At 56.0% G+C, this 13,621-nt stretch overlaps 1 protein-coding gene across 2 annotated transcripts; it reads right to left on the reverse strand.

The window, feature by feature from the left end:
* Window positions 1–7,598: 7,598 nt before the first annotated feature.
* OTX2 (orthodenticle homeobox 2) lies at window positions 7,599–11,708 on the reverse strand. 2 transcript variants are annotated; one of them, XM_026056187.1, is made up of 3 exons: window positions 11,595–11,708; window positions 10,914–11,065; window positions 7,599–9,497 (listed from the first exon to the last, which is right to left on the reverse strand). In XM_026056187.1, exons 1-3 carry the CDS (start codon window positions 11,689–11,691, stop codon window positions 8,877–8,879), a joined length of 870 nt encoding a protein of 289 aa, XP_025911972.1. In that variant the 5' UTR covers window positions 11,692–11,708; the 3' UTR covers window positions 7,599–8,876. The 2 variants fall into 2 exon arrangements, with proteins under 2 accessions (XP_025911972.1, XP_025911971.1); XM_026056186.1 differs by having other exon boundaries at window positions 11,571–11,691.
* Window positions 11,709–13,621: the final 1,913 nt, after the last annotated feature.

The raw sequence follows: 13,621 nt of genomic DNA on the forward strand, positions 1-13,621 counted from the left end.
CTGGGTGCCTTTACCGGATASATAACACATCCTTTTTCTGTCTTCTGCCCATGCAATACACTGTACAGGCCAAATATATTTACGCCATCACCACCTTCTCCTTGATAACTCAACAGGCAGAATTTCCCCAAGTATCCCTCTGCCAGCCAGGTCTCCCGGTCCCTGAACCTCTTTTACAGCTCTTTTCTGAGCCTTTTCTAATTCTCCAGCTCCATTTACGAAGCCTGGCCCTGAGAATGGACAATCTTATTTCAGTAAAGGTCTCCTGTCCCACCCAGTCCAGGGCTTCAGGGGCAATTTCCCTGTCCTCTTCCCCTGTGGACCCAGGGGTTCAAGCTCCCTGGGTTTCACCTGGCTCCTTCACCCTTCTCACCACCCCTTTGCCGTAAATTCTTGCTCCTTCAGCAGAGCTGCGTGCCCTTGCAGCTGCCTGGGGGACGTTACCAAAGTCGTCAACCTTCGCTATCCAGAGCTGCTGATTTTGCTGAGCTCCCCGTCCTCTGGATGTGTCTTTTTTATTCTCTGTCTCTTATTCAGCTCTGGCAATTCAGTGTTTAAGAATTCTGCCTGCATGCTGTTCCACATTATTAATAAAAATGAGCAATAAAGCCGCCCCCACRCTGCTTCCTCCACACTGCACTAAACGAGGAACCTCACAACTCGGTGCATCCCCTTTAATCGCCGCTCCTCGTTTGCAGTCCTTCAGCAGCTTCCCGGCCCCTGTGGCAATACTCTCACCGAAATCGGCTTGATTTCCCAGATAAGATTTCCTGAGAGGTGGCTCCGGGTGTTTCACTGCCGCCGAGGAGCCTGCTCCTCCCCGGGAGCGCATGGGGAGCCAGACACAGCTCTTGGGGAGCGTCCAGGACCCCTCGCAGCCCGGCGGGGGAGAGGGGAGGCAAAAATGCCCAAAGTCTTGAGCACTGYGGCAAGACTCCAGCGGTGCCTTTAGCAAGGTGAGCGTCAAATCATCTCAGAGCAAGCCATGAACACTTATTACATCTCGATTACATCTACTTATTGCATATCTATTAACAGCTATGCAAGTGGGAAGGACCACTGGAGTCCTGCAGCTCCCTGGGCTGGGTGCTGCACACGCATACAAGRAGCCGTCCCTGTTAGAAAGGTTACGGATCAGAAAGGACGTTTTTTCCTATTTTCAGTCCTCTGCTCCATACCGACCATAATGGAAGGTGCATCGCACTGCTCCGTCATCTCCTCCCCGCCGCCTCCAGCGCTGCGTCCCGCAGCCGGGCCCCGGCGCTCATGGGCGGGCAGCGCTTCCCCAGGGCGCCGGGCTCTGCTGGGGCAAGCTGCCCTACGTGGAAGCTTAGGCGATGCGTTTTCTAAGCAACGGGAGTATCGCAACTCTTGTCACCAGCACCCACTTGCGACCAGAAATCAGGGTCCCTGACTGTATGAATGCGAGGGGAGGCAAGGAGAAAATCGTCTTCTCTCCGGAAATAGAAWACAATAGAAACGTGGTCCCGTTTTTGCAGCAATTAGCCCCACTGGTGTCACTGCAAGGAGGCCCCTGTTCCCACAAAGGCAACTCCTTTTCTCTCCCTTTCCCTATAATGATCCTGCCTCATGGCTTCCAAATGGTTTAATTGCCCGGTAATTACGCATCGCTTGCACTGCCTTCATCCTAGCAAGTGCTGAGAGCCCTGGCTGTCGGGGTACCTCGCCCTGGCAGGGCAGGCTCAGCGGGGCTGGGCGAGCTCCCGGCCCATCCCTTACACGTGCCCCTTCCCTCCCAGGGTGCGAAATGCTGCTTTGGCGCCTCGTGGCAGGAGTTTTTGGGTGCCACCGAGGCAGCGGGGTGCCCGCTGCTCCCCGGGGGCTCTCACCCTGCAGCCTGCGGAGGCTTGTTTGCACCAGGAGCGCGGCGCAGAGCGTGTGCGCGCAGCGCGCGTGTGCAGCGGCCGCGGGTGTTGATCCATCCCGCTGTGCCCTCTCGGGCAGGAGTCAGCRCAGCAAGCGCTCGTGGGCCTGGGGAGCGTCCTGCAGAGCCTGCCAGCTCGCGGTGCCCCAGCCCAGTGCTGCCAGCACACGAGCGCTGCGCAGCGATTCCAGCAGCCTTGCAAAAGCCGAGCCAGGGTGGGATTCTGGTTTTTGGAAGGTGCCCTGGTGCCAGCAATGTTACGTCCTGGCACAGACGCTGTGGGAGATGGGCACCTCAGCAGCTGCGCAGCGCTCGTTGAGACGTGAAAAGAGGGGAAAAAATGCAAAAACCAGGTTTTATTCCTCCCTATTGCAGGTGCCCAGGGGGCAAGAGCCATCCCGAGGGATGCTCAGACCGGGCAGGGTCGGCCCAGCGGGCTCAGGCCCGAGCAGGGTGGCGCTGGGGCATCTTCCCTGCTCACGTCTCCGTTCTGCCGTACCATCTGGAGGAGGCGTCTCCAGCCCAAGTCCATGGGTATCGGTTAAGATGCATTTTCTTGTCCCCAGACCATATGATGTTGTTCCCAGATCTGTTTAAACGAAGAGCAGGGTAGGGTACCGCGCTGAGGAAGACGCTTTCTTTTCAGCGCATCCCACGCTAAGAAGTATTTGCCGATAAGCTGATAATCAGGTGGCCCAGCCACCCCCAATACTTTAGACCTTGCTGCTTAGAGAATATTTGATCATACACTATCTCCATTAGGAGTTTGTAATCCCCTATCAAGGCATTTGAGAGCCATTTGAGTGTAAGGAGATTTTTATTAATGGTTCATGAGCCTAAAAGTCGAAATTGACTCTCGGAGCAGATTTTTGACAGTTTGTGCAACATTTATATATTATCTATTTGTTTGCCACCTCCTCTCTGCCCCGCCATCACCTGCCTCTTCCCTGGCCCCCAGTGCGGAGGTCCTGCAACRTTAGGGGCGTCAGGGAGTGCTGGGATCAGGGACCCCTTCGCAGGGGTGCGAGAAGCAGGAGGGGCCGCGGCATTGGGCATGGGGGGGCAGGCAGCCCTGAGACCTCGCTCTGCGGAACGTCATTCCTTCCTTCCTTCTTTTCTTCTTCCTTTCTCTTCTGTCCTCTCTCTCTCTTTCTGCCTTCCTCCTTTCTTTTCCTTTCTTTTCCTCTTTTCCTTCCCTTTTCTTCCCTCTTTTTCTTTCTTTGCTCTTCCTCTTTTCTTTCCCTTCCTACCTCTCTCCCTTCCTTCCTTCTTTCTCATTCTCTCCCTGTTCTTTCTCTTCTCTTCTCTTTTTCTTTTCTTTCCTTTTTTCTTGTCTTTCCTTTTTTCTTGTCTTTTTTCTTTTCTTTTCTCTCCTCTCCTCTCCTCTCCTCTCCTCTTCTCTTCTCTTCTCTTCTCTTCTCTTCTCTTCTCTTCTCTTCTCTTCTCTTCTCTTCTCTCTTTCTCTCTTTCTCCCTCCCTCCCTCTTTCCCTCTCTCTCTTTCTCTCTTTCTTTCTCTTTCTCTTTCTTTCTTTCTCTCTCTTTTTCTTTCTTTCTCTCTTTCTTTCTCTCTCTCTCTTTCTCTTGCCTTCTTGCTTTCTTTTGCTCTCTTTTTCTATCTTGCTTTCTTTCCCTCCCTCCCTTCTGTCCTTTCTTCCCTCCTTCCCTCCTTCCTGCCCTCCTTCTCTCTTTCTCTCTCTCCTCTCTCTCTTCCCTTTCCTTCCTCCTTGCCACCCCAGTGCATTCCCACGCACCCCCTGCCCCACAGCTCCCCGCCACCACCCCATGGGGATCCCACGGCCACACTGTGCCCCACGGCTGCCCGGCCCCGGCCCCACCACCCGTGCAGCCCCCTGCACCAGCACGGCCGCCGCGGCGCTGCCCACGCGGATGCTCCGGGCACCGACACATGCCTCTGTGGCACATACACTGATACGTGCATTTATACACACACACACATGCACGCATTGATATGTGCATTTATGCTGTAAGCTTTTATATATGTGTGTATATATATATATATATATATATATGTGTGTGTGTGCATTGGTGTATGCATTTATGCAATAGGCATTTGTAGACATGCATTAATATACATCCTGATAGATACGTGCATTCATGCTATATTAATTTTTATATATGCATTGATACATACATTTATGCTGTACGCTTTTATAGATGTGCCCTGATATATACAATTTTGCTATATGCGTTTTTATGCTGTGTGCRTCTGACTGTGTGCATGTGTGGGGTCTTCACATCCCCTCGGTCCCTGCACCCTGCTGGGTGCGGGCGGGGGCAAAGCGGAGGTGCCCCCTCCCCAGACCACAGTCCCCCAGCAACGGGCCGGGGCGAGGGGGGGGGGAGGGCACGGACGCCCCGGCTGACAGCGGGTGCTGGGCCGCAGCCCCGGGATTTGCACCCCCTGCACCCCTGGGCCCAGCACGGGCGCTTTTCTCTGCTTTCATTTGCAAAAAGGTGCGGGGGACAGAGGGAGGGAGATCTTCCCAACGTCGGGGGTCCCGGGGGTGCCCGGGGGGTGCCGGGCCCTCGGGGCCAGGCAGCACCAGGATCCTTCCGAGGGCCGCGGGGCTCCCCCTCCGCAGCGGGGGCTGCTCCCCAACCCCCCCTCGGCAGCCCCCAAGTGCTGGCCGATGGGTGGCCCCGGGGCTGGGGGRCCCCGGGCGGCCGGACCCACCGCCCCCATGAGCGGCGCTGGTGCGCCCCGCTGCTGCGGGAGGCCCTGAATCCCGCTTTTAGAAGATTTTTAGATCCTTTTTTTTTTTTTTATATATACCCTCTGTCTCCTTGGAAACGGGCAGTGCTCCCCAGCCCAGGGAAGTGGCACTTGGGGGGGGGGGGGAGCTCGTTACGAAGAATAGTTCACCCCGAAATCTGTCCCTATCGGGGGGGGGGGGGGGGGTCCTGGGCCAGCCGGGGCTGGGACAGGGCGAGAGCTGCCTTGGCGGGTGGCGGGCGCAGCCACGTGGGAAAGTTACTGGGGCAGCGGGCAGGAGCAGACAGGGAGAAAGCAGGGAGAGGGCAGGAGTGGGCAGGGGGTGGAGTGGGCAGGGAGTGGGCAGGAGGAGGCAGGGGTGGACAGGGCATGGGAGAAGATGGGTAGGGTGCGGGCAGGGAGGGGGCCAGGACCAAGCAAAGGGTAGGCAGAGGAACGGGCAGCATGAAGGAGAGGATGGGTAAGGAGCAGGCAGGAGCRGGCAGGGAGCAGGCAGAGAATGGGCAGGGAGTGTGCAGGGTGTGGGTAGAGGATGAGCAGGGTGCAGGCAGGGGGTAGACAGGGCGAGGGCAGGAGCAGGCAGGAGGTAGGCAAAGTGCAGGCAAGGGGTAGGCAGGGATCAGGCAGGGTGTGGGCAGGGGATGAGCAGGGTGCAGGCAGGGAGCAGGCAGGGGGAGCAGGCGGTGGGTGGGCAGCGACCAAGCAAAGATCAGGCAGGGGGTAGGCAGGGATTGGGCAGGGGAGATGCAACCAGCACCTGAGGCAGCTCTACTGCTGTTGGGAAACAAGCCTTGACTCCTTTTTAACTGTTTTTTGGAGAATTGGATTTTTTTTTTTTCTTCTGATGGGAAACTTCAACTTGCAAAACTGGGAGAGGATTTGCTTATATTTTCTCTTTTTTTTGGTGGTGGTGGTGGTGGCCTCAAATCAAACCAACACACTTCCAGTCAGACGTTTTGCACCTAAATCTAGCTTTTCAGCACTAAACAGACACGGTCCCCCTAGCTTTTTCACTGATATTATTTGATTCAGAATTCCCTTTCCCACAYTGAGTTCAGAGGAAATGAATTTAGCCAGGAGGGAGATCTAAAACATAAAAAAAAAAGGAATTAAAACACTTTTAAAATAATATTTTGCATTTKCCAGCCACCCTGGGATTTTGTTCTTTGCCCATGTGAATGCCCATTTAAATTAAAATCAGAAACAAACAGGTAGAGAAAATGTGRAAAGTGCCAAATGCCRGGCAAAATTAAGAGAAATTCCTTAAATGAATTAGCTTTTCAGATAAAAGAGCTTTAGTCAAAGGAGCTCATCCCTAAAAGGTAGGGAACCACTCAGGAAAGAAAAGTAAAAGATAAGATGGGAAAAGCAAAGCAGAAAATGAGATTTTTTTTTTTTAAGAGGCTTCTTAAAAAAAAAAATCAAAAGCCCACAAAACAAAGAGCTTTTCCAAGCAGGTGTAGAGCCGCATCCCATTTGAGCATAGACTTGCTTTTTCAGAGGATATTTTGCTCGAATAGTTTTCCTTGGGTTAAACTTCGTTGGTTTAAGGCAAAGCAGCGGAGAAATGAAACTTTATGCTTTGCTTTTTCGGAGCTCCTGACGGTGGGGACACGTCTCGCYGTTCCCACCGGGAGACATCCGTAGAGGAGAGCCGGGGTGAGCCGCGTCGGTGGCTGCGAGAGATGCTGAGCGCTTCCCCCCATCCTTTCGGAAGGGCCCGAAGGGATCCGCTCTGCTTTGCGCCATCCAAACCTCCCCTGCAAATATTCTCCGGTTTAAAAAAAAAAAAAAAACAACAAAAAAACCAAACAAGCAGCAACAACGAGCAGCATAAAAACTCGCGTTCTTCCGGAGCCAGCCGATTTGCTGCCTATCTGCGTGTTTCTTTTAAAGGATAATCTTTCCCTCGCAATCGTGGGAGCCCAACCAAACAGAAATAAATACGGTCGGTGGAAGGAGCGGATTGTTTTCCGTGCGCGGAGCCTGCGGAAGGGATGCAGTCCGTTCAGGCTGGGTCGGGGAGGGAGGAGAAGCAGAGGAGAGCGAAGCCGGGGAGCGGGAAGAGGCGCTACGGGAGAGCGGTGGCGTTTGTGCCCCCGGTCCTGGGCACTGGTGGGGACCGCAGGTGGGTGACGGCCACCTCCGGGGCCGGTGGCCCCAAGCCACCCACGCGTAGGAAGCCCCCAGCGCCGGCCCGCGGGGACAGTCGGTGACCGGCGTGCGGAGGTGCGGGCTGACTCCGGTGCTTTCTTTCCGTCTCCCTCTCCCTTTTTTTCCGGAAGTCCGTTTTTTGCTGCATTTTGGGTGCTTAAATCCAGACTGACTTCAGGGCTTAAGCGATCCCAGGCGCACAGCTATGCACGCAAGGGAGAGGGAGACGGACAGACGGAGCTGCCCGGAGCGGGCACGTTGGGAAAGGGCCCGATCCCTCCCTGCATTGCAGGGCCCGGGAAATTGCACCTTTCAGACCTGCCCCCTCCTTTCCCCAGCGCCTCTGCGCAGACGTGGCTTCTGCCTGAGCTGCTCCCAGGTGCCCCCTTCTCCTCCCTGGTTTAGCCTGCAAAGTTTCGGGATCTCCCTCAACGCAACCGGCGCCTCCYGGGAGGACACACGGAGCAAACGCCTGCCCTCCCCTCCAGACAGCCTCCGGCGAAGGACGGGGTTTGGGAAGAGGGGGGAGGTCACGTTAGCCCAGATCTGATCGAAACGCACTTTTTTTTGCTTAAAAAATAATAATAATAAAAAATCCCCCCTCATTGTGCTTCCTTCCCTGTTTACAAAGAAAACGGCACCTAGGGGGAACCGGGCTAGAAAATTCGGGGAGCGCGAGACCGCCTTTGCCTTGGCCCTGCAGAGCCAGCGAGATCCTCCTGTCCCCGCTAACCTCGCTTTCAACAGGAAATCTCCGCTGCAGACTGCGTTGCCCCCTCTCCGTAACTCGCTGGATACAATTAAAATGGAAGACAACAATCAAGTGTGCTAGAACCATTTTAATATAATTATACATATCTGCCAAATCCAGGAAAAAAGGTTTATGCATATATATCTTTTTTTTTTTTTTCTTTTTTTCAGTTAACATCTGCAAGCATAAACGACAATGATTTTCTCAGTTTAAATTCATCCAGGTCAGAGCAACTGACCAACGTCCTGTTTTATTTTATTGTTACTGCCAGCGTGGCCGACAGTAAGTTAACTACAGAGGAGTTTAATGTCCTTGGGTGGGGTWTTTTTTCGTTCTTTTCTCTTTCATTCAGAGACAGTTTGTTGTAACAAGTTTCAGTGCAGTTCACCTCTGGTGAAAGGTGGTCACTTTTTTTATTTTCTAATACATATTTTATTTTATTTTTTTTAAAGATGATAATAGGTAACTCAGTTGCTCTGAATTTCACTTATAATTATAACCTATTTAAATCACAGCAGAACTCCTGCTGGTGCAGAGTTCAGAGTTGCATACAATACAGGAGATCACAGTTTTGAAGTCTAGCACAGATTAAAAACCACAGATGTACCATTTATATAAGACACACACTGATTGTCTCTTAAAAACTACATATTGACTCCTTATGAACATTATTTTTTTTTCTTTAAATAAAGTAGTGCAGCTAGGACAATCAGTCACACAACCCACACAGCCCTGAACCAAGTTCTTTCAGCGCCAACTTGAGCAAGTGGCACGAAACAGTTGAATGAGCTTGAGAGAGAGAAAGAGGGAGAGAGAAAAAGAGAGAAAGAGAGGGAGAGAGATGCTGTCCATTCCGAATATTTTAACCAAGGGTTGGCTAACACATTGGAAACCTCTGGGTGAAGGATCTTTCCACACACACACAAAAAGAAATAAAAACCTAGACTTTTTTTTTTTTTCCTTAAACTGGCCCGTCGATGGAATGATCTTCCACCTCTTTCAAACAAAGAAACCCAACAATTGCCTAAAACTATAAAGAACACAGATTGGTCTGTCTGTTTTCTGCTCACTAGATGATCTGTCCGTTTAAGGCCTTCTTCCTCCGTTTCCTCTTTATTATTCCTTTTCCAGAGCGTCTGAGCAGGAGATGAATCTGAATACGATCACACCAACACTGTCTCTCTTTTTATTTTGTTTGCTGTTGTTGTTGTTCTTCGTTCGTTTGTCCGTTTGTTTGTTTAATTGTTTTCTCTTTAATTTAACCAAGACCTGACTAAAACTGGAATGTTCAGCCCAGCGTGTTTGTTCTCGTCGCGATTTCTCGGGGTGTCACAAAGGCTCCCGCCGGCCTTCACAAAACCTGGAACTTCCACGACGACGTCTGGTCCTTATAATCCAAGCAGTCAGCATTGAAGTTTAACTTCCAGGAGGCGGTTTGGTCTTTATAATCCAAGCAATCGGTGGTTGAGTTAAAGCCCAAACTGGAGGCTCCATAGCCCTGGGTGGAGAGGGAGGCTGGAGACTGGTTGAGGTGGCTGGTAACGGCATTGGCACCCATGGGACTCAGGGTGGCCCCCGGTCCAGGGAGCTGGTGGTGCATAGGGGTCAAATAAGATCCACAGTCCATCCCTCCGAAATAGGAGGTCGAGCCAGCGTATCCTTGGCTGTACCCTGATGCCTGGGTGTAGGTCATGGGATAGGATCTCTGCATGCAGGAGGAAGAGGTGGACAGGGGGTCTGAGAGCGGGGAGATGGACGCTGGGCTCCAGATGGACACGGGGGCACTGCTGCTGGAAATGGTGGGGACCGAGGTGCTGGAGGGGGGAGTGAACTGCCCGCTGGTCCCGCTCTCCGAACTTACTTCCCGGGCTGGCGAGTTCTTCTTTTTGGCCGGCCTCACCTTATTCTGGCCCCCRTTCTGCTGCTGTTGCTGCTGCTGGCGGCACTTGGCTCGACGGTTTTTAAACCACACCTTGAGACGGAAAGAGAGGGAGGGAGAGAGAAGAGCCTTGCGTTAGGGACACGGAGACGAACCCAAGGGGGTGAGCGCTGGCGGAGGGGAGACCTTGGGGGGGAGCGAAAGCTCTCCCCGGCGTGCGAGGTTTGCAGGCTATCGCAAAGCCAGGCTCCGTGGCTCCCCCTCCCTGAGATCATTAGCAGTAATAACAAGTGGAAATGGGCAAATCAAACTGCTTAATAAGGTCACTTTTGGGGGAAGGGGGGGGGGAAATCACTCCCTATTTGCTGTTTGCCAGCCGGGGACCCCCAGGAATCACCGTTTAAGGCCTATTGAAGTCAAGCCCTTAATTAGAAACAATAGAGCATCATAAAGGGAGGAAACAATTAGGGAAGCAGAGGCAGTGGTTGGGGGGGGGGTGTTAAAGATGTCTCATTTACTCTCTAACAGGCTTTCTGCTCTTCACCTTCCATCCAGGGTTGGCCCCCCCAGTCCCTCTCAAGTTCCTCGGGCCGGGATTGGGGGGTGGCCATGAGCTGCTCCCAGGCCTGGGACCGGGGAGCTTTCGTGGGGGAAATTTGGGGTTCAGTGAGTGGGAAAGCCCACAGTTTAATAAGCGGGAGATCCGGGTCCCCAGTTTCTAGGCTTGGCTGGGACATGGCCGCACGCCTATCGGGTGACTGGGGCCTTGGGAAACCTCACAGGGGGARAGGGAAGGGATTTGGAGCTGCTCTGCTCCCCTGCCCCGGCCGCAGGTGCTCGTAGTAAAGTGTCCCCCAGATGGGCCCCCGCAGGATGCTCCCGGAGGAGACATGGCCCAGCCTCAGGAGAGGCTCCCCCTCCTGCAAGACCGCCTTGCTCTCCAGTCCAAGTCCCTTTAAAGGGAGCGGAAGGCCCCAGTCTGCACTGGTGTGAAATGGGATCCCCATCTGGGCCAGCTCCAAGGATGCGGAGGCCCTCGGTGGGATCCCCAGGGAAGGGGGAGCCTTCACTGCCTCTCCGGTGGCCCCAAACTCCTGCAGGACAGGCTGGGGAGGGCCGGGATTTGGCCCCGGGGCTGAGGCCTGTTGCATAGCCTGGGGACGCTGGGGACACCTCGCCGGGGTGCAGAGACGGAGGGTGCCGGGAAGGCACACGGGGGCTCAGGAGCTGGGATCCAGGCGCTTCCGAGACCTCCGCAATGCACCCGCATCCCCTTCCCGGCAAGGGCGGACTCGAGCCAAGGGCGGGCTGATTTCCACTCCGCAACCTCTCTGCCTTCCCTCGCCCATCTACCAGCTTCCCTTTGGGACTTGTTCCCCCTCCGGGGCTGGCCCCGTCCCCCAAAACGGCACCACCGCCTCCCTGCCCAGCGGCGGCCCTGCCAAGGCCTCCGCGCACCGGGATGGAGGAGGCAGGGGCGGATGGGACTGGGGGGATCCTGCTTCCTACCTGCACTCTGGACTCGGGCAGGTTGATTTTCAGCGCCACCTCCTCCCGCATGAAGATGTCGGGGTAGCGGGTCTTGGCAAAAAGCGCCTCCAGCACGTCGAGCTGCGCCCGGGTGAAAGTGGTGCGCTCCCGCCGCTGCTTCCGAGGGGTGGCTGCGAAGAGGGGCCGCAGGCCCTGCACGTTATTGGGGCGCCCCTCGGCCCGGCGGGCGGCCTGCCCTCCCTCCAGCCCCCTCCCCAGGCCTTTCCCCAAGGGGGCAGGTGGATCCCAAGGTGACCTGTCCCCCACCCTAGGGGAAGGAGCTCTCCAGGGCCTTCCCCATCCCGCGTCCAGGTGCTCGGCTGCTTCCTTGCAGCCATCGTCCCTCAGGTGCATCCTCCCCATCTTCCCCCCCCCCCCCGTGACCTGGAGCAGCAGCATCTGTCGCCCACCTCCAGCATGAAGCCGTCCCCGGGTTTTAAGCCCCTTCCTGGATAAAAAGTTGAGGATGGGCGGAAGAGGGACCCTTGGGCCCACCAGCCGTCAGCCGCAGGGCTGCGGTCCCCGGGCACGTTGTGCCCCCCCTCTCCAGAGGCCTGACCGCTTCCCCTCCTCGGGAGACGCGCRGGGACAGAGGAGAGAGGAGGAACTGGCGGTGGCGGTGGGGAGGAAAGCAACGGGAAGGAGAAAAACGTGCCTTACCGGGATAGCCGACGGACGGGTGCAACAAATCCATGCCCGAGGTCGTGAGACTCAGGCCATTCACTGCGTAAGGTGGTTGCTTAAGATAAGACATCATGCTAAAGTCGCGGCGGGGAGGAGCGCGGGCCGGAACGCGGGCGGCGGGGGCCCTGCCTGCCCGGGCGGCGGGGCGGCGGGGCCGTCGGGCCGGGGGTCCCGTCGGGGCCGGGGGTCCTGCGGGCGAGAGGGGGGGGGGTGCGGGGGTTAGGCGGGCTGCCGGCCCGCAGCTCCCCCGGCTAAAGCTGCAGCTCTTAAAGCCGGACCCCCAGCCGGCTTGGCGGGCGAGGCAGAGACTGACTAGATAAACGGCAGCTCTCCCAAAAAAGGCGAGGAGGAGAAGGGGGCTGTTACCTCGCATCCAGTAATTGCAACCCGCTCTGCACCCGAACAAACCCCCCCCCCCATGCCTTCAACTGCTCGCATTGTATCGCTACCCCGGGCATTTGCATAGGATTCCCGGCCGGGCACTAGCTAATTGTCTCAAGCAAAACTTGATTGGGGCCATTGGCAGACACAAAGAACCCCTCGGCTAAATAAATAATGCAGATAACAAAGCCCAAGGGTGAGAAACAAAGAAACAATTCAAGAAACCTATCTCTCCCCCAGTCTCTTGCAAGGACTTTAATTATCCCAGGTTTGGGCAACATTCAAACCTTTCCCCCCTCCGCCTCCTCCTCCTCCTCCTTCTTCTTCCCCCCCGACGTTGCTGCATTTCAGAGCTCAAATGCCCGCTCGGGAAGAGCCAAACTTTTCTGCTCTACCGCGATCATTCCACGTCTGCAGTAATTTCCACCGGCCATTTGCACCTAATTAGTACTCCGGGTAATTAGATTTGGAGGCAAGTAACAGATTTATTAGGCTTTCAAGAAACTCTTGATTACGCAGCTAAAGCTAAACAAACACCTCGCTGCGCGGCCCGGGGAAGCGGCCCGGCCGGGACGCCCGGTCCCCCCGCCCGGCGCCGGGGGGAGGCGGCAGCTCGGCCCCCCCCCCCAAAAAAAACACGGGCTCCTCCAAAACATGGCGGACAAAGGGCCAGGGGGCAGCCCGCGGCTCTTAAAAGGGTTAGACCGCTCGGTTCCCCCTGGAAAATCGTTTTTTCTTTTCTTTTCTCTTTTTTTTTTTTCTTCCCCCAAAATCTCGCTCCGTTCGCGGCGACCGTCGGGGAAAAAAAAAAAAAGAAATGAGCAGCGGAAAAAAAAGTTTCTCCCGCAAACAGCCCAAAACGAAGTGTTTCAGCCCGCAAGTTCACACGCAGGGAAAGCCGCCGCCCCCGGCAGCGCGGCCGGCCGGTGCCCGCGGAGGGTTGCGCGCAGGCGGAGGGGCCCTGCGCGTCCCCCCGGCCCGCCGCCCCCCGCCCATTTCCAGCGCCGTCGTTTTTAGACGCGTTGCAAAAGTTTCCCTCCTGCCCCGCGGGGAAGCGCTTGCCCAGCCCGCGCTTTGCTAAGCGCCAGCGTTAATGCAGGTGCGCGCAGACGGCGCGCAACTAGCGCGGCTTGGCCCCGCTCCCGCCGAGGAAGCGCGGGGTCGCTCCGCGCTTTTAACCGCGCTGCGGGGGGAGGTTTGAAGTGGGGCAGCTTCGCGCAGGCGGGAGCCGCGCAACGCACCGATGTCGGCGCAACTCGGGCCGCGAACGCGCTCGGCCGCGCAGGCTGCGCGGGAGAGCAAAACTGAGTTTGAGGCGCGCTCGAAAGTCAAACAAACAGAACAAAAATAAAACAGCCACACTCCCTCCCCCAATTTAAAAAAAAAAAATCAGCCTTTCCAACCTCGAGGCCGCACGCCGAGCCCGCGGCCCGCCGAGGAGCCCGCGCAGCGCGGCCGCCCGCGGAGCCGCTCCACTCCGCGCCGTCCGGCCGCGGCCGCGCAGCCCGGGGCCGCCGCGGAGCAACGGCTCCGCTCCGCAATCTGTCACCTTTCCCCCGCCTCCCCCCTCCCTGCTTTCGCCGAGATCCCGGCTACCAGTTGCTCTGCCCTCGCTCAATAAT

The sequence above is a fragment of the Apteryx rowi genome, unplaced genomic scaffold, assembly GCF_003343035.1.
Source record: "Apteryx rowi isolate R43461 unplaced genomic scaffold, aptRow1 scaffold_13, whole genome shotgun sequence".
Lineage (NCBI taxonomy): Eukaryota > Metazoa > Chordata > Aves > Apterygiformes > Apterygidae > Apteryx > Apteryx rowi.